Source organism: Geotrypetes seraphini, chromosome 9, assembly GCF_902459505.1.
Source record: "Geotrypetes seraphini chromosome 9, aGeoSer1.1, whole genome shotgun sequence".
In the NCBI taxonomy this organism is placed as follows: domain Eukaryota; kingdom Metazoa; phylum Chordata; class Amphibia; order Gymnophiona; family Dermophiidae; genus Geotrypetes; species Geotrypetes seraphini.
In genome coordinates, this window is record NC_047092.1 from 89,482,205 (window position 1) to 89,503,630 (window position 21,426).

General features: G+C 44.0%; 1 protein-coding gene across 5 annotated transcripts in view; it reads left to right on the forward strand.

Moving 5' to 3' along the window:
- The window catches only part of NUP205 (nucleoporin 205), a 1,504,202-nt gene that overhangs the window by 1,303,916 nt on the left and 178,860 nt on the right, over positions 1-21,426 (forward strand). For all 5 annotated transcript variants that reach the window (XR_004540594.1, XM_033957880.1, XM_033957883.1 and 2 more), the window contains exon 38: positions 8,308-8,434. Coding sequence is in view for 4 of the 5 variants with exons in the window: in XM_033957880.1 (XP_033813771.1) it covers positions 8,308-8,434 (127 nt within the window). In the remaining variant the exon portion in view is untranslated. The remainder of the gene's footprint in view (positions 1-8,307; positions 8,435-21,426) is intronic.

A 21,426-nucleotide genomic window follows, 5' to 3' on the forward strand; every position in this document is an offset into this window, starting at 1 on the left:
TTCCTCACTAATAATTGTCACATAATAATAACCCCATTCCAAAAAATAGTAAAGAATCTTCATCACTAGTAACCAACTATAGACCAGTAGCATCAATTCCATTTATTGTAAAAATCATGGAAAGATTGGTACATACCCAATTGATGGAATATCTTGATCAGTTCTCTCTCTTACATGAAACTCAATCTGGTTTTAGACCTTTGTTCAGCACTGAGACAGTAATTGCGGCTATCTTGGATAATTTACGTCTCCTGTTTAGTAAGGGCCTTAATGCTCTGATTATGCAATTCGATATGAGCTCTGCGTTTGACTTAGGGCTCCTTTTACAAAGCCGCGTTAGCGGCTTTAGCGCATGTACCTATTTAGCGAGCGCTAACCCCCCGCGCTAGCCAAAAAACTACCGCCTGCTCAACAGAAGGCGGTAGCGGCTAGCACAGCCGGCAAATTAGCACGCGTTAAACAGCTAACGTGGCTTCGTAAAAGGAGTCCTTAGTGGACCATGGGAAACTGCTACAATTCTTAAATGCAATTGGTATCAGAGAAGAGGTGTTAAACTGGTTTCGAGGTTTCCTTATGTCCCGTACCTATCAAGTACATTTTAATTACGATCTGATACCTGGAGCAATCCATCTGGCGTGCCACAGGGGTCACCACTATCCCCATTGCTTTTCAATGTCTACATGTCTTCATTAGGTGTACAATTGATCCAGCTGGGGATAAAATTATTTAGTTACGCAGATGACTTAACGATCATTATCCCATTCGCTAACTCTCTCTCGGAAGTTACTCCAAAGGCAACAGAAGTACTAAATTTGATGACTGAATTCAGACTGAAACTTAATTCAGAAAAAACAATTTTTTTTTGTGGCTTTCCCACACCCGCTTGATACCAAGACATCACTATGCATCAGTAAACTCTGGTTTCCTATTCAATCTACTATGAAGGTTTTGGGTATAACACTGGACCAGAGCCTAACCATGAAAGACCAGGTGGACTCCATAATCAGAAAGGGTTTTTTCACTCTCTGGAAGATTCGGTCCATTAGAGCATATTTTGATGTGTCATCATTCAGAATTCTGGTACAATCCCTCATACTGAGTCAACTTGATTACTGTAATATCGCCTTGCATATTATTCTATGTCCCACCAAAAAGCTAGCCAAAAGCCAAAGAGGATTTCTGTGAATTTGTCCTACATAATTCAATAGGCCCTTCCTACAATATCATCGCAGGAGACGTAAACATACACCTAGACGAAGAGGACAATACAGACATGAAAGAGTTTAAAAACTTTCTATCCCTACTTAACTACAACCTCCCTGTACCCACACAAACACATGAAAAGGCCATCATTTAGATGTGGTAGCCATGTCCACAAAGGAAATCCTAAACCCTGTAGTCTCTCTACCTGAAGGCTTCTGGTGTCATGATATCTGGTCTGACCATTTTAATTACTATTTCAAGTTAATCTGGTCTCATCGAAAATCTAAAACGCGTCCGATGATAAAAAGAGAACATTACACAAGAGGTTATATTAATCCAGAAGAATACTGGTCACAATATGAACTGCAAGCGGAGATAGATGAAGGAGTCGATTTCTGGGATTATTGGATGACAACCAGCACATCCATTTTATATAAAATTGCCCCTAAATGTAATAGCAAAAGCAGTGCAAATAAATATAACAAATGGTTTGACACCGAACTTCTAAAAATGAAACAACTAGCTAGACGACTGGAAAGAATTTGGAACAAAACAGAAGAATTGGCAGACCGTAACAAATGGAGAGCCAACATAAAAAGCTACAAACAACTGATAAAAGATAAACATAAAGCATTCTACTCCACCAAAATCAACTTATCTTGCAATGATTCACAAGGAATCAATACAAAAGAGCTGTTCAACTTGATCACGAATTTATTTGACACCAATCGCTACACTCTACCCGTACACAACATTAAGTCACCCTCTGCAAATGATTTAGCACTGCATTTCGATTCAAAAATTAAAAACCTAAGAAATAACTGTTAAACAAATGACCCCAGTGAGCATCAAATAGCTAACATACAAGGAAATGAAATACCAGCAGATATGATCTGGAGTTCCTTTCAAGACTTAGAATGGAATGATTATACCAAACTATATAACAAATACTCTAAATCATATTGCGTTCTGGACTCATGTCCCTTGGAAATTATGAAAGCGGCGCCATTAGAATTTAAACTATCGTTGCTACACTACTTAGCCCATAACCTAAAAAATGGGAAGTTCCTCACTAACAACGGTCACATAATAATAATCCCAATCCTAAAAAATAGTAAAGAATCATCAGCTCTAGTAACCAACTACAGACCAATAGCATCCATTCCATTTTTTGTAAAAATCATGGAGGGATTGGTACACACCCCATTGATGGAATATCTCAATCAGTTCTCTCTCCTACATGAAACTCAATCCAGGTTTAGACCTTTATTCAGTACGGAGACAGTAATTGCGGCTATCCTAGATAATCTGCGTCTACTGTTTAGCAAGGGCCTCAATGCCCTGATCATGCAATTTGATATGAGCTCTGCCTTTGATCTAGTAGACCATAGAAAAATGCTACAATGCCTAGACGCTATTGGTATCAGTGATGAGGTGTTGAACTGGTTTTGTTGCTTCCTTATGTCCCGTACTTATCAGGTACGTTTCAATTATGATCTCTCCGATACCTGGAACAATCCATCCGGTGTGCCGCAAGGGTCACCGCTATCCCCATTGCTTTACAATGTCTACATGTCCTCACTGGGTGTGCAATTAACCCAGCTGGTGATAAAATTATTCAGTTACGCAGACAACTTTACGATTATCATCCCGTTTGCTAACTCTATCTCAGAAACTATTCCCAAAGCATCAGAAGCTATAAATTTGATGGAGCAATGGATGACCGACTTCAAGCTCAAACTTAATTCAGAAAAAAATAAATTTTTTGTTGCTTCGCCACACCCGCTGGACACCAAAACATCACTATGCATCAATAAACTTAGCTACTCTATTCAGTCTACCATGATGATACTGGGTATAACTCTGGATCAATGCCTAACCATGAAAGACCAGGTGGACTCCTTAATCAGAAAGGGTTTTTTCACTCTCTGGAAACTTAGATCCATCAAATCATATTTTGATATGCCAGCATTCAGAATCCTAGTACAATCCCTCGTACTAAGTCAACTTGCTTACTGTAACATCACCTATTTAGCAATTTCCCAAAAGAATATGCGACGTTTACAATTAATGCAAAATGCAGCGGTCAGACTAAACTTCGGACTAAAGAAATTTGATCACATGACACCTTACTACCGGCAGTTGCACTGGCTACCGTTGGAAGCACGCGTAAAGTTTAAGTTTGCTTGCCTCTGCTTTAAAGTACTATACGGACTAGCCCCTAAATACATAACTGACCTTTTCTCCTTCTCAGCCAACAGACACAAGAGAAGCTCACACTCGAACTTCGTTTCCCCCCAGTTAGAGGATGTAAACTGAAAAAACATCATGAACACCTTCTCTCACATCAGGCAGCATTATTGGGTAAAGATCTAGAACAATTGCTTTTGCTCACTACTTATGAGGAATTCAGGAAGCGCCTAAAAATATATCTGTCCCTGAAATATCTAGACAGCTGACCCGTACATCTCTTTCTCCTCAATACGGTTCTCTTGACCTATTAACCACTTTCTTTCACCTCTTTTAAGTTCATTCAATTTGTAACGTCTTTTAATCTTTTGTAAACCGCATAGAACTTCACGGTACTGCGGTCTATAAACTGTTATTATTATTATTATTTGGCAATTTCCCAGAAGAATATGCGGCAACTACAACTGGTGCAAAATGCAGCGGTCAGACTAATTTTCGGGTTGAAGAAGTTTGATCATGTAGCACCTTCCTTCCGACTTCTGCATTGGCACGTGTGAAGTTTAAGTTTGGTTGTTTTTGCTTTAAGGTACTATTTGGTTTAGCCCCTAAATTTATAACTGACCTTTTCTCTTTCTCAGCCAACAGACATAAGAGAAGCTCACACTTGAATTTTGTTTCCCCTCTGGTTAGAGGATGTAAATTTAAAAGACATCATCAGCATCTTTTCTCATATCAGGCAGCATTATGGGGTAAAGAGCTGGAACAATTGTTTACGCCTACTACTTATGGGGATTTTAGGAAATGTCTAAAAACATTTCTGTTTCTGAAGTATTTAGGCAACTAACCTGCACAATCTTATTCCACAATAACTGATCTCTAGAGATGCTAATCACTAGCTTTTAACTTTGTTAATTCCATCTTTTAATCATTGTAAACCGCATAGAACTTCACGGTTCTGTGGTATATAAACTGTTATTATTATTAACTGCTCCCCTTAACCTTACCCATAACATCCTGTTTGTCTTGTCTGTTTAGATAGTCCCTGCTCGAAAGAGCTTACAGTCTTCTATGTGACTGTACAGCGCTGCTTACGTCTGATAGCGCTATAGAAGTAGTAGTAGTAGTAGTCCCAGGCATTGGTAGGAAGGCTTGCAAATGCACAATTGATGATTCCAAAGCCTTTGAGAGACATCATTGGGTGGTGTCTCTGCTGAGGGCTCTGTTGGATGATGCCATCCATATGTCAAAATATATATGCCATCCATATGTCAAAATATATATGTATGTCTACCTTGTAAATCACTTGGGTTTTAGGCGGTGTAGAAATCTTTAAAATAAAAAATAAATATATATTGCTGTCCTCGGAAAACACCTGCTGCAGGTGAGTAGCTCTGCTTTATCTTGTAGCTTTATAAATATAGTATAATTACTTGGATAATTTCACCTATTGTATTGTAATTATTTTTAAAATAACCATAGTGTGACCAAGCAGATCATTTTTAAGAACATAAGAATAACCTTACTTGGTCAGACCAATGGTCTGTCCAGCCCAGTATCCCGTTTTCACAGAGGCCAATCAAAGTCACAAGTACCTGGCAAAAACCCAAATAGTAGCAGCATTCCATGCTACCAATCCAGGGGAAGCAGTTACTTTCTCTATGTCTGTCTCAACAGCAGACTATGGACTTTTCCTCCAGGAATCTGTCCAAACCTTTTTTAAAACTAGCTATGTTAACCGCTCTTACTACATCCTACTACGTGTTCCAGAGCTTAGCTTTAAAAGTATTACTCTGTAACTTCATTGAGTGTCCCCTTGATGCATTAAAAAATTGATCCACTTGTACCTGGCTACTCAATGTCTAGAAGTATTGTCAGGTAATGTTTTCTTTGTCTGCCCTTTTTTTTGTTCTTATCTCTCCCTCTATGACTGTCCTAGATGGAGTGAAGGACACAATTCAACTTTTGTTTCACTGCTATTTTTTTTCTTTGTTCTCATTTAGATTTAAAATGATTGTATTGTATTAGGCTTAGACACTGGGATGGGTGTCCTATATAGAATCGGGCCTATGCCCGCCTAAAATAAACCCAATTCAATAACCGATGTCCATGTTACACATGCCGGTTACAGAACCAGGTTAGTGTAGACGCGGCCGCTATACTTATGACGGCAAGAGATCTCCCTGCCACGATAGGTGCCACGGCCGCCTGTCTCTCCCCCCAAACGAATGAGGCAGGAGGTATGCCCAATCCCATCTGCCCAGAAGACCCCCCCCCACTCCCGATCGCCGGTAGGAGGGCACCTAACCCCTCCTGCCGGAAGACCCCCCCACCTTCCGATTACCGGCAGGAAGGTGCCCAACCCCTCCTGCCAGAATACCCGCCTTCACCCCCCTGACGATCACTGGCAGGAGGGTGCTCAACCCCTCCTGCCTGAAGACCCCACCCCGATTGCCAGCAGGAGGGTGCTCAACCCCTCCTGCCAGAAGATGACCCCACCCCCGAAGTAAGACACACACCCCCTCTGGACCCGCCCACCCTCACTAACCGTAAAAGTTGGACGGACGAGTCTTTCTTCTGGCTGGCAGGCCCGCCTCCGTCGAAATGAGGTGGGCCAGCCCCTTTCTGGCCCACCCCAGAGAAGCCTAAGGCCTCGCCCATAGGAGGGCCTTAGGTGCCTGGGCCAATCAGGTCTTAGCCTTCTCGGGGATGGGCCCAGATGGTGAGAAGGCCCAGCCAGTCGGCCAACTTTTAAGGTTAGTGGGGGTGGGGGGTCCGCGAGTGGGGGTCTTCCAGCAGGAGAGCTTGGACACCATCCTGTTGGTGATCGGGGGGTGTAGGGGTCATCTTCCAGCAGGAGGGGTTGGGTACCCTCCTGCCAGCGATTGGGGGGTGGGGGACCTTCCGGCAGGAGGTGTTGAGCACCCTTCTGCCGGTGATCGTCAGAGGGGTGGGGGATCTTCCAGGCAGGAGTAGTTGAGCACCCTCCTGCCGGCGATCGGGGAGTCATCTTCTGGCAGGAGGGTTTGGGCTTCCTCCTGCCAGAGAACTTTGGGAGATGGGGGGCCTTCCGGCAGGAGGGGTTGACCACCCTCCTGCCAGCAATCATCAGGGCTGGGGGGATCTTCCAGGCAGGAGGGATAGGGCAACCCTCCTGCCTCGTTCATTCATGGGGGGGGAGACAGGTGGCCGCTCTACCTATCTCGGCAGGGAGATCCCTTGCCGCGATAAGAATAGCGGCTGCGTCTACTTACAATGTATGCCAGCATTTTGCTGGCCTACGTTGTACACATCTCTCGCTGTGCTAGGGAAATGTGTAGGGCCGCCTAGGTTCGCCTAAGGCTACTGCCTAGCCTTAGGCGGGCTTGCAGGCCTCCCTAGGCTCCTGTAGGTGCCTTCAATATAGGCGGCCTGCCTGGGGAGCATTTTTTTTGGGGGGGGTAAACGTGCATCCTGCCTACAGCAGCCTACAATTGGGGCGCAGTTTGCAGAATCGGGGCCTAAGAGCCTGATTTTATATAGGGCGCCCAGTTTCATTAGCAGCCTAAGCGGCTTTTGAGAATCACACATGTCCTATATAGAATCACGTCTATCCTAACGGACATGCAGCTAATCCTGCCTAACCAACCCAATTTTCTAACTGGCATCCATGTCACAGATGCCGGTTAGAGAATCGTGTTACTGCTGATCACGGCAAGGGAGTCTCAAAGCCGCGATCAGCTGAGCGGCAGGGGCTAGGACCCCCGTCAATTTGGCCGACAGGAGGGATGTCCACTCCCTCCCGCCGCCACCTCCAAACCCCCCACACACACTCCTGCCCAATCCCTCCTGCCGCAAACTCCTAAACAGTCCCCAGCAGGAGGAATGCCCACTCCCTACTACCAGCCCCCCACCTCCACAACATCCCTGGAAGGAGGAGTGCTCACTCCTTCCTGCCGACACCCCTCCCAACATAAGGGATGCTCATTCCCTCCTGCTGGCACCCCTCCCCACAACACCCCTGGCAGGAAGGATACCTACTTCCTCCTGCCAGCAGTCCCACAACATCCCCAGCCTCTCCCATGGGAGGGGCCATAGGGATCTGGCCAATCAGTCTTAGGCCACTCCCAGTGAATCCCACAATGCAATGCACTGGGAAGGAGGCCTAAGACTCCAGATGGCCCATGGGAGTGGTCCATGAGAGTGGCCTTAGGTGTCTGGGCCAATCAGGGCCTTAGGCCCCTCCCCAGTGCATCCCAGGATGCACTGGGAAGGGGAAAGCCCGTCATTCTAAAGAGGCGAGCCTGCCAGCCGGAGGGAGTAAGCATCCCTCCAGCCGGCTGTCCTGTTAGAAGGTACCCGGGGGTGGGTCCGGATACCTGGGCTGGGGAGAGGGTTTGTGGGGTGCCTGCAGGAGGGAATGGACATCCCTCATGCCGGGAATTGTTTTGCAGTTTGCCACAGGAGGAAGTGGGCATCCCTCCTGCCAGCTGATTTGCAGTGAGGTTCGGGGGTTCCCTGCTGCAGCCACTTAGCTGATCGCCGCAGGGAGATTTCCTTGCCATAATCAGTTTAGCAGCTGCATCTATTTGAAATCTAGGGCAGCATTTCAATGGCCTACATTTCAGGTGCATCGTGGCCCAAGAGAGATGACTAGGTCTGCCTAAGCTCATCTAAGGTCACTTCCAGGTGAAACCATGCCTACACCCAGCCTTGGGTGAGATTAAGTGTCCCTAGGCACCTCCCTGCAACCACAACAGACGCCTACAGTGTAGGCGGCCTGCCTCGGGTTGTTTTTTTTAGAAAGTGTACGTCCCGATTGACTGGTTAGACTGCAGTAGGATGCCTACTGCCACCTACAATCAGGACGCCATTTATAGAATATGGTCTTAATGGTATTTTTACATTAATTCAATGACTTTGCTTCCTTTCTTTAAGATCTGTTCCAATGTGATGGAGTACTGCCAAGCACTGATGTTACAAAGCACTCCCTATTCTCAGAATATGATATGTCTTTTCACACCCAGCCTTTCAGAGATGAATACCAGAGAGGGGTCAAGGCAAGGTATGGTGATAACAGCAGTAGAACACAAGAATAATACATATTGGATTTATTGTTCGTTGAAACTTGATATACCACCCAAATTATGAACTTGTCAGGACTGGGTTTTGAGCATTGCTATTTTATGAAAGGAAGAGACTGCTAATAATGGCAAAAACATTGGAACAAACTATATTCTTCAAAATACCAGCTTTTCCCTCTGAAAGGTTTTCTTTTTAAGTCATTTCTATATTATCTTTCTGTATAAATCATCATAGGATCCCCCTTTACCTGAGAACTACCGGACTTACCAGAGTTTAAAAACTCTGTACTCTCTCCTACATCCTCACCAAACCATTTTTTCTTCAGCACATAGTACAGAAACTACTATACATAGTAATATAGTAGATGACGGCAGATAAAGACCCTAATGGTCCATCCAATCTGCCCAACCTGATTCAATTTAAATTTTTTTCTTCTTAGCTATTTCTGGGCAAGAATCCAGAGCTCTACCGGTACTGTGCTTGGGTTCCAACTGCCGAAATCTCCGTCAAAACCTACTCCAGCCCATCTACACCCTCCCAGCCATTGAATCCCTCTCCAGCCCATCCTCCCACAAATGGCCATATACAGACCGTGCAAGTTTGCCCAGTACTGGCCTTAGTTCAATATTTAATATTATTTTCTAGATCCTCTGTGTTCATCCCATGCTTCTTTGAACTCAATCACCGTTTTCCTCTCCACCACCTCTCTCGGGAGCGCATTTCAGACATCTACGACCCTCTCCATAAAGTAGAATTTCCTAACATTGCTCTTGAATCTACCACCACTTAACCTCAAATTATGTCCTCTGGTTTTACCATTTTCCTTTCTCTGGAAAAAATTTTGTTCTACGTTAATACACTTCAAGTATTTGAAAGTCTAAATCATATCTCCCCTGTCCCACCTTTCCTCTAGAGTATACCTATTCAGGGCTTCCAGTCTCTCCTAGCACCTCCTATCATTTTCGTTGCCTTCCTCTGGACCGCTTCAAGTCTTCTTACATCCTTCGCCAGATACAATCTCCAAAACTGAACACAATACTCCAAGTGGGGCCTCACCAATGACCTGTACAAGGGCATTAACACCTTCTTCCTTCTACTGGCTACGCCTCTCTTTATACAGCCCAGCATCCTTCTGGCAGCATCCACCGCCTTGTCAAACAGTTTTTTCGCCTTTAGATCTTTGGACACTATCACCCCAAGGTCCCTCTCCTCGTCCGTGCATATCAGCTTCTCACCTCCCAGCATATACGGTTCCTTCCTATTATTAATCCCCAAATGCATTACTCTGCATTTCTTTGCATTGAATTTTAGTTGCCAGGCATTAGACCATTCCTCTAACTTTTGCAGATCCTTTTTCATATTTTCCACTCCCTCTTCGGTGTCTACTCTGTTACAAATCTTGGTATCATCTGCAAAAAGGCACACTTTTCCTTCTAACCCTTCAGCAATGTCACTTACATACATATTGAACAGGATTGGCCCCAGCACCGAACCCTGAGGGACTCCACTACTCACCTTTCCTTCCTCCGAGTGACTTCCATTAACCACCACTCTCTGGAATTTGTCCAACAACCAGTTTCTAACCCAGTTTACCACTTAAGCCCTTCAAGTTTGTTCAACAGCCTCCTATGAGGAACCGTATCAAAGGCTAAGTAAATCTAAGTAAATTACATCTAGCATATGTCCTCGATCCAGCTCTCTGGTCACCCAATCAAAAAATTCAATCAGGTTCGTTTGGCATGAATTATCTTTTGTAAAGCCATGTTGCATCGGATCCTGTAACCCATTAGATTCAAGGAAGTACACTATCCTTTCTTTCAGCAACACTTCCATTATTTTTCCAACAACTGAAGTGAGGCTCACCTGCCTGTAGTTTCCCGCTTCATCCCTGTGACCACTTTTGTGAATAGGGACTACATCCACTCTCCTCCAATCCCCAGGAACCACTCCCGTCTCCAGAGATTTGTTGAACAAGTCTTTAATAGGACCCACCAGAACCTCTCTGAGCTCCCTCAGTAACCTGGGATGGATCCCATCTGGTCCCATCGCTTTGTCCACCTTCAGTTTTTCAAGTTGCTCATAAACACTCTCCTCTGTGAACGGCACAGAATCTACTCTATTTTCTTGTGTAACTTTGCCAGACAATCTCGGTCCTTCTCCAGGATTTTCTTCTGTGAACACAGAACAGAAGTATTTGTTTAGCACATTTGCTTTTTTCCTCATCACTCTCCACATATCGGTTCCCAGCATCTTTTAGTTTAGCAATTCCATTTTTCATCTTCCTCATTTCACTAATATATCTGAAAAAATTTTTGTCTCCCTTTTTTACATTTGTTCTTCCGCCTGTGCTTTCACCAGACGTATCTCTCTCTTGGCTTTTTTCAGTTTCACCCTGTAGTCCTTTCTGCACTCCTCTTTCCGGGGTTTTTTATATTTCACGAACACCAACTCTTTCGTCTTTTTTTTCTCCGCCACTATTGCTACACTCCTTAGTGAACTACATTCTTCCTTTGATTCGAGTGTAAATCATGTTTTATTGATGCACAATCAGCAAATACACAAAACAAAACAAGAGTATGAGAAGGTCAAGAACACCAAAAGTACACCAAACAATTTTTCAAATAAACCCCCATCCCCACCCCTACCCACTTCCAAGTGTAAACACACCACCCACCCCGAAATCCCCCTAAACCCTACCCTGTACCCCCAAAATAGCAAAGAAAGCAGAGATACTGCTGAGCAAGTTGTGTTCTTATGCCACTCAGCAAGCACCAAACAGGACAACCTCACTCCAACCACCCCCCCCACAGAATCGTTACCCACCCTACCCGACTTACAGACAACACTCGCCTGTCCATCCATACCAACCATCCACACTCAGCCAAACAGCATACCATCCATCCCGGGGAAGCATCCGAGGGCACATGGTATCATCATCTAAAATGAGTTTAAGACCAGACTTCTGGCCCTAGGGGAAAGCGATTGAATATAGGAGTCCCAGGTCTGCAGAAAAACTTTTTTCCGCTTGAATAACAAGCGGGCATGGCGCTGCTCCAAGAGCATCAAATTATAAAAGCGATTCCTTCAAGTCCAGTAAGTAGTTGCGGTCGCTTGCATCCAGACACTAAGTATGATCTTCTTTCCTATAACAGCAGCCTTCCAGATCAGCATCCGATGTCCCCGGGCAGACACCCTCAAAGATTCATATCGATCCAGAAGCAAGCCCACCATTAACATCAGAATAGATTGGCCAAAAAGCCGTTCCAGAAAGCGGAGTACGGCTCTCCAAAACACTTTCACTCGAGGGCACCCCCAAAATGCATGAAAAAATGAATTGCATCCCTGTTGACACTTAGGGCAGGTCGGGGAAGAAATACCCTCGGCTTTATGCACCAGCTCTTGGGAAAAATATGCTCGATAGACCACTCGAAATTGGCATTCCCTCAGTTTGGCGCTAATAGCAATAGAGGAAATACGATTAATAAGGGAAGGGAAATTCAAGGACTCAACAGGTATGCCCCGATCTCTCCCCCCAGCGATGCCCCAAAGCATCATAAAACTTCCGAGGAGAAAGACATCTTAAAGCGCCATGCAACGCAGATACCGTCAGGCCACTATCATGAAACTGGGCAAAAAAGAGACAAAATTGGTGTCTCAAATGAAACCGTAGACCCGGACGAACCAAGGACTCCACATAATGATGAATTTGTTTATAGGCAAATAAATCACCCACCCCTAAGGAATGGAGTATGGGAAGAGCTCCCCAAGATTTCATAGCACCCTCAGCGTCCAATAAATGTTCAAGAAGAAGCAAACCCTCTCCAGACCAGCTCACAAAGATGGGGTTATCGCTGCGAGGAAGGAATTGCGGATTACTCCGAATAGACAACTGATCTGAAACTTGAGGGTCCCCCCAGCAGCCCGACCAAGGCCCTCCAGCAAAAGCGCCAAGACCGAAGAACACTGGTCCGAAATGCAGGTGGCAAAAGGCGGACGGGTATCTGGGACAAAGAAAACAGATGCCAAGGATGAAAAAGAGCAGATTCGAAGTCCCAAGAAAAATAATCATCACTCCGTAAGCACCAGTTACCCAAGAAATGAAGCAGGCAAGCCAAGTTAAACAGGCCTATATCCAGAAGGCCCAAACCGCTGAACCTCCCATGACCAAACAAGTAAGTGAGCGAGATCTGAGACTTTTTACCCTGCCAAAGGAAGCGAGTCAACTGCCGATAAAGCTGTTGAATATTCAGGCACCGAAGACAAAGGGACAGCAGTTGGAGTATGTATAGCCAGCGGGGAAAAACAACCATCTTATACAATTGAATCCTACCGTAGAAGGGAAGAGGCAGGGACATCCACTGCGCAAAACTAAAAGTCGTAGCAGCCAACAAAGCATCAACATTAGCACGATATAGCAGCCCCACACAGCTCGTAAGCTGCACACCCAAATACTTGAACGAGGTGTCCACCCATCGTAAAGGAAACCAACCCGACCACTCCCAACGTACAGAATCTGCAGTGCTAGCGCCAAGGATTTATCATAATTAAGCTGAAAGCCAGAAAAATCACCATACTCCTCGAACAGCGACATATGAGTGGGGAAGGAAGCCCATGGGGAGGTCAAATGAACCAACAAATCGTCCGCAAATGCCAGAATGTTAAACTCATGGCCTCCAAGACAGACTCCCCGAACCTCCGTATTGGCAGAGATCTCGCGAATTAAAGGATCTAACGTGAGCACAAAGAGAAGAGGCAGTAAGGGGCAACCCTGTCTAGTACCCCTCTTAATTGGAAAAGATGCCGAGGAAACCCCATTAACCAACCCCGTGGCCTGCAGATTATGATACAATGCTGCCACCGCGGCACTAAAGAAGCCCCCCATACCATAATGTTGAAGAGTGCAGAACAAAAAGTCCCACAAAACTCTGTTAAAGGCCTTGTGGGTGTCAAAACTGACCAACAAAGAAGAAACCCTCTCACGTTCCACCCACTCCAGGGATGCCAGGATAGTGTGTAGATTCTGAGTTGAAGACTGACCCTGGACAAACCCAACCTGAGGATCCGATATAAGCGAGGGCAAAATCCCCGCCAACCGGTTGGCCAATAATTTAGCAAAAAACTTTCTTCCTTTGATTCTAATAAAATTGTGCTCTTGGTTTCACTTGATCTTTCATTGGCTTTTGATCTTATTGACCATTCACTCTTATTCTCTTGTCTCTGGTCTATTTGCATCTCATGAACAGTTTCATATTGGTTAACAGATATAGCGTGAAAACACTAATGTTGCAATACCAGTACCTGTCTCTGCTGCAGGAACCATTTATATACTAAAAAATTACTCAAAGCAGCCTCATAAACTCAACAAGCATAGATAGCATCCTTAGCTCTCTAAACGAAGTATGCTAAGAACATAAGAATTGCCGCTGTTGGGTCAGTCCATCGTGCCCAGCAGTCCGCTCACGTGGCGGCCCTTGGTCAAAGACCAGCGCCCTGAGACTAGCCCTACCTGCATACGTTCTGGTTCAGCAGGAACTTGTCTAACTTTATCTTGAATCCCTGGAGGGTGTTTTCCCCTATGACAGACTCCGGAAGAGTGTTCCAGTTTTCTACCACTCTCTGAGTGAAGAAGAACTTCCTTACATTCGTACGGAATTTATCCCCTTTCAATTTTAGAGAGTGCCCTCTCGTTCTCCCTACCTTGGAGAGGGTGAACAACCTGTCCCTATCTACTAAGTCTATTCCCTTCATTACCTTGAATGTTTCGATCATGTCCCCTCTCAATCTCCTCTGTTCGAGGGAGAAAGGGCCCAGTTTTTCTAATCTTTCACTATATGGCAACTCCTCCAGCCCCTTAACCATCTTAGTTGCCCTTCTCTGGACCCTTTTAAGTAGCATCATGTCCTTCTTCATGTACGGCGACCAGTGCTGGACGCAGTACTCCAGGTGAGGGCGCACCATGGCCCGGTACAGCGGCATGATAACCTTCTCCGATCTGTTCGTGATCCCCTTCTTTATCATTCCTAGCATTCTGTTCGCCCTTTTTGCCGCTGCCGCACATTGCGTGGACAGCTTCATCGACTGTTCGATCATAACTCCCAAGTATCTTTCCTGGGAGGTCTCTCCAAGTACCGCCCCGGACATCCTGTATTCGTGCATGAGATTTTTGTTACCTACATGCATCACTTTACACTTATCCATGTTGAATCTGATCTGCCATGTTGATGCCCATTCCTCAAGCCTGATTATGTCACGTTGCAGGTCTTCGCAATCCCCCTGTGTCTTCACTACTCTGAATAACTTTGTATCATCCGCAAATTTAATCACCTCACTCGTCGTACCAATGTCTAGATCATTTTTAAAGATGTTGAAGAGCACGGGTCCAAGCACCGAGCCCTGCGGCACCCCACTGGTGACACTCTTCCAATCTGAGTATTGTCCATTTACCCCCACTCTGTTTCCTATGATCCAGCCAGTTTTTAATCCACATGAGTATTTCACCCTCGATTCCATGGCTTGCAATTTTCCAAAGTAGTCGTTCATGCAGAACCTTGTCAAATGCCTTCTGAAAATCCAGATATACAATGTCGACCGGGTCGCCCTTGTCTATCTGTCTGTTTACTCCCTCACAGAAGTGCAGCAAGTTCATCAAACATGATCTGCCTTTACTAAAACCGTGCTGACTGGTCCTCATTAGCCCGTGTCCATCGAGGTGATCAATGATGCGGTCCTTTATCAGCGACTCTACCATCTCTCCCAGTAACGAGGTCAGACTCACTGGTCTGTAGTTTCCCGGATCTCACCTCGAACCTTTCTTGAAGATTGGCCACCTTCCAGTCTTCCGCAATCTTTTCCGATTTGATTGATAGATTGGCTATTAGTTGAAGCAGTTCAGCTATGGTTCTTTTCAGTTCCTTGATGACCCTCGGATGGATGTCATCTGGTCCCGGGGATTTATCGCTCTTAAACCTATCAATCTGCCTACACACCTTCTCTAGACTGACTGTCAATCCTGTCAGCTTTTCGTCTTCATTTCCAGCATATAGCCTGAAGGGTTCCGGTATGCTGTGTACATCTTTGGTAAATACAGACGCACAAAATGTGTTCAGTTTGTCGGCGATTGTTTTGTCCTCCTTTAGTGCTCCCTTTATTCCATGGTCATCCAACAGTCCCACCACTTCTTTCACAGGTCATTTACCATTAATATATTGAAAGAACGGCTTGAAGTTCTTTGCCTCCTTGGCTATTTTTATCTCATTTTCTCTTTTGGCCCCTTTTATCGCCTTATGGCACCTGCATTGATGATGTTTGTGCTTGTTCCTGTTTTCGTCCGTTTTTGACCTTTTCCATTCCTTTTCTTATCTCATTGCTTTCTTCACTTCTACAGTGAGCCACGCTGGTTCTTTGTTCTTTTTCCTCTTTGATCCCTTGTTGATACGCGGTATATATAGATTTTGCACCTCAGTGACTGTGTCCTTAAAAAAAGACCAAGCTTGCTCTAGCGTTTTTACAGTGCTTATCCTCTTCTTAATCTTCTTCTCTACCATGAGTCTCATCCCTTCGTAATTCCCTTTTCGGAAGTTTAGTGCCGTGGCTGTCGTTTTGGACTTATGTTTCTCCCTTGCGTCTAGATCGAAGCGGATCATATTGTGATCGCTGTTTCCCAACGTCCCTTCTACTTCTACTCTTCATCTTGTGTCGTTCCTTGTAGACCATTAAGTCCAGAATTGCATTTCTAAACTAAACTAAACCTTAGGTTTGCATACCGCACCATCTCCGCAATCATAGAGCTCGGCACGGTTGAAAAGGATTCAGGTCCCAATTCCTGCCCCATACTTTCTCTGTCTCTGTCATATGTAAGTCAGGTACCTGGGGACACATCTTAAAGACCAGAAACCATCTTTCAAATATGTCCGTCTTTTATTATGAGTTTCACATCTTTTATACGAATCAGGTTTGCCAGCATGTGTCAGCATGTGACGTAAATGCAAACCATATATGGACACAGGTCACATGAAACTTTAAACACATCAGCATTTTTCCTAGCTAGAGATTGAAGTCCACAGAGGGTCAGAAAAAGCCTTGACCAGCAGAGCTTCTTAACTAAAGCTGTCTGTAAATACGGCTTAACAAAACAATTGAATTCACTTCACACTATCTCTGTTTAAACATTACCTGTCTTCAAAGAAGGGAAAGATAAACAGGGCCTACCTTTGCATCTTTAAACAACATATGCCTAAGGACACTTACTAAAGTTCTGATACGTGTCCCTTCAAATCCCCTCTTACGACATGTAAATGACGTCACAAATACACAGCATGAGCTGGAAGGGAGTGATACCTTAGGTATGTCTCTCAAGGAGGGGTCTTTTAGGAGCTGTAATACGAATAACACAGTACATGAGCAGTCAAGATAAGAGTGCAAATAATAAGAGATTATGCATTCAACTAAAGTGCTGATCCCAAAAATTAGATAAATCAGAGTTACATTTGAACTCAGCAAAGAGGTCTGCTAATTTCTGAATGTCCATAGGAGGACCTATATTGTCAGAAAGAAAAGTACAACAGCATAAAGTACTGAGGAGAATTTTTCAGCTAGAATCCTAGCTAGGGCCATACGATTTTGAGAACCATCTGAGAAATGGAGCCTAATTGATCAGTAATACTTTGCAAGGCGTCCCTAGAATAGTTCACAAAGCGTTGCTGATTATAATAATTTTAACTAATCCGATCAACATTCTTATTAATAGTAATAAAGGGAATAAGGAACTCAAACCCAGCCTTAACCTGAGCTCGGGCCTTAAATTCATCTGGGACCCCTCTTGGGACTCCTATAGCATCTATGTATACATCTGATCAGATTTATATCAAGACAAATAAAAGGAAAAACCATGTGAATAGGAAGGATGCCTTTCAGAAAAATATGCAGGAGCATGGTAACCTTAACTAAAGTGCACTGGCCTATCCACTGGCTGGGTAGCTTAACAGGGAGCCAAAAGTCTCCATAAAGCCAGTAAATATCAAATCTAATGTAGTACCGATGGGGCATACCTATGAGCCAAGACAGAACAATAACCTGGGGGTAAATTACCTACAAAACTACTCTGTGTCAAATTAGAAACATGACATGTGTAATTGCCCTTATAGATGATAACGGCAATATCAAGCTTTTGCTGTCCTGGCAACAAAGGGTATTTAGAACACTACAGTGCACAAAGGGGATAGGTAAATAACCCAAAAAGGCATGGTTGGATACCAGGAGGGAGGTCCAGATGTACGGTTCCTAGATGGGGTCTAGCTTGAGCACATATGTAACAATTACTCTTATTATGTTGATCAGCAGTGAATTTCATCCATTCTAACCAAAGGTTACGTTCTGAAAACCCTACCTCAACAGCCACAATATCTTCAAAAGTGGGATTGGCAATAGCCATCATGTCAGTAAGTTTATTGAATGTAGGGGCCAGTGGGTTAGCATTTTTTGGGGCCCCCACAAAATGGCGGGAGAAGATGAGTGGAGGTAGATAGATCCCATAAGAAAACTGATGATAGCTAGACCCACCCTTAAACCACATGTCCATAATGTACATACCTTCATCAGTAGGTCTAGGGTTGTCAATAGTAAGAGAAAGCTTAATAATTTGTGCAGGAACACTTTTCCTATAACAGTGTCCAACCTTATGAAGGGTCATACAAGTAAGCAGTGATTTACCATTTTGGTCCACTGTTTTTCAGGGTATTTTCTAGTTTATAAACCCAGTCAGTATTAATATTCCACCCTACCACTCCCCAGAATGCACACTTATCCCCCCAACGTGAGTCAGTAACTTATATATATATATGTCCTTAGTTTTAGGAATCTCTGAGGACCAATGGCACAGCCTTGGGATATCAATTGATAAACAGTCCACAATGTCACAATACTCAAAGGAGAAGGTGGCAACTTGTACACTGCTGGAATTATACCAAAGGGTAGCATCGGTCTTTTCTGGATTCCAATTGAAGGACAGCCTTTGCGAGGGAGTAGTCCAGCTTGACATCGTGTTCGCAAAGAGGTGTCGGGGGTGCTGTTTACAGCAGGAGTGTCATTTACAGATGGATATGGGCAGAAAGTGTCATGGACCCAGAACACATCATCCCTGTAGACCCAGTTAGAAATGATCCATACAGGGAGAAAAACTAGCAGCAGCGGTGCCAGTATGAGAATGATAAAGTTGGTAGAATGCTGCAATGGGATCATTATGTTGTTCCACTGGAGGAGGTGAAATCTGCGCAGGGAAGACTTGCTTCTGGGGTTTTAGGTTAACCCTCTTCAAGCGACTTGCGTGGATCCAAACAGGAAACTCCTCAGTGAGTGCAGCGGGCCTGGTCACAGCGATCACAGTAGTGGGAAGGCCAAAGGGGAAATCTGTCTGCTTCCGATCCTTGGAAAGCTGCTGGATAATCACCAGGCTGGAAAAAATGGGTAGGAATCTGTGGAGAGAAAGGAGAAGTGCAAGACACGTTTCTTTGAACAAGCCCTAATATTTCAATTAGCTTTTGGACGTATTCCTCCTGTATCAAGGGAAAATCTACCCATGGGGCGGGGAAAGGTCATCCCGTGAGAACCTCAAAGGGAGAACAGCCAGATGTCTGTGCATACAGAAAGAGATACTTGAAAAGAAATGCTTGAAAAGCATTCCAAATATCATTCAGCAGCTGTACTCCAATGTGATCCAAATAAGAGATAGAAAACAAGAGAAACCATGTTGCCTGTACTGAATGTGGCAACATGCAACAATACCAATTCATTCACTTAGCATAGCTATTGCAAAAGAGAGACAATACTCAGTTACTTAAGGTTCTTAATTGAACAATCCAAAAGGATATGTTTTTTCGTGCTGCATATAACTATTATGCACCTCAGAGAGACCATACTGATGTACTGAATGTATTCAGAAATGTATGGATCATATGTAGGGAACACCACGAAATAAATGCTGTATAAAGTAAAACTTTTTTCTTAAACATATAACCCTTAACTAAACTATATTCAGAATATAAAAGCTAAAAGTAAAAGAACATTGCGCAGTTAGGCTAGTAAGAAGTGGAAAAAGAGCTCTAGAAATGGCCAATATTATGTATCCTGGGGTACCCACTAAACTAAGACAAGTAGACATGACACAGACAAAACATAAAGTTTTTTAAACGTGGAGCTATTTCTCCATCTGTCAAGTGTGCAGGGCTGAATTTAACTCTGCAAATAAACACATTGATATAAAAAAAACCAAAACAACAAATAATGTATATCATAACCATCTCATATTTGAAAAAAGGCATAAAGCTAATGTCTCTTTGGAGCGTCTCTATCTCTGCAGTGATAAAGAGGACCCGTGGAAAACATTAGAAATATCTGTGCCAAAATGGATCTGGGATGGCTATGTATACATCCGGACAAAAACATTTTAAATTAGCAACATCCTAACTTCAGCTAAAACAATAGAAAGGAATTGTATTTTCCAATTTATTTTCAATTCACAACCGTGCCAGCTGTAATTATTGAGCTATATATCTCTGTATCAAGGAGCAAAAGGTCAAGAATGAAAATATCACTAGCAAGAAGTTAAAATGTCGAGCGAGCACTACGATAACCAATACCATGATATTGGGCAATGAATAAGGGAGAGCTAGCAGCTGGTATCCAGGGTTTCCCCTCTTTGCACCAAAGTCCGTCCAGAAGGGCGGCTTTGGGCACCTGCCAAATACCAGGCATCAAATTCAGAGGAGGGGGTGGTAACAAAGGACTGAAGCTGTGAAAAAAGAGAGGAAGAGAATCCTGTTCACCCTTGAGACCCAGAAGCCTATTTAAAAGAAGGGCTTGGACATCGTGAAAAGTATGAAGGGTAATGGGGTGACCTAGGATCAAAGAAGTAACCATCTCTACCACCATAGCACAAGCAGCCAGGGCTTTCTTGAACAGGAGTGACTATAAAAAAAGGCAACAGAGCGTAATTTACCGCCATGTTCTCCCTTCATGGTGTTACAATAGTCCCAAACAAAGAGATAAAACATGTGGGCATAAGCAGGAAAACCCAAACTTGAGCTAGAAACCAAAGCACATCTTAAATGTCCAACATTTCATAAGTCCATCTGATAAGAGCAGTCATTTCAGAAACCAGGGTCTGTCTCAAAATCTGGTCATAGAAGGAACAAGCAGAGATCCATTGGCGGCAGTGACCAATCATAGCAAGAAAAGTAAGCATGTCTTTCTTGGTAGCTGGGCGGGGCAGACACAGAATAGCAGCAGTGCAGAAAGTGCAGATTTTCCTCTGACCATGAGACAGGACAAAACCCAGGTATTTCACTTCAGATGTACACCAGTGCAGTTTATTTCATGACACCTTGTGACCACACACAGACAATCATTATAAAAGGTACAAACTATCAGCCTGACAGGTCTCTAGAATTATGGAACACAAAAGTTGTACAAAATAAGAATAGGACCATGAGGGGCAGTGCATGACTTGTAGAATAGCCCGAAGGACATTCCACACTAGGTATACTGTTGCTTAAAGGTGAAGGCAGCCTCACCAAAGGGATTAAAAATAAAACATTCTTTAGGACAATGACAGAAAAAAAAATCATTGGCTGCCGGTGGAATGGTGGAAGAAACATAAGTGCAATGAGAATTACCAAAACTCTAACAGCCCGAAATCTAGGACGAAACAGGGAATGCCATTAGCTTTGACAACAAGAGCGATGGGCGTATTATAAGAAGAGATGGTGGTTTTGATAATGCCGGAGAAAAGTCAAGAGACAAGCAGTGGAATCTCACCTTACTGCTTTATAAAACCAAGAATGAGTAACTTCAAAGAAGCACTATAGGGGGTCAGTGGAAGCCCAAACAGAGAAGTCTGGGGGAAGGGACAAAAACATTCATGCACAGACCCTGATAATGAAAGCAAAGAACAGATTAGCTTTGCTCTGCACAAGAAAG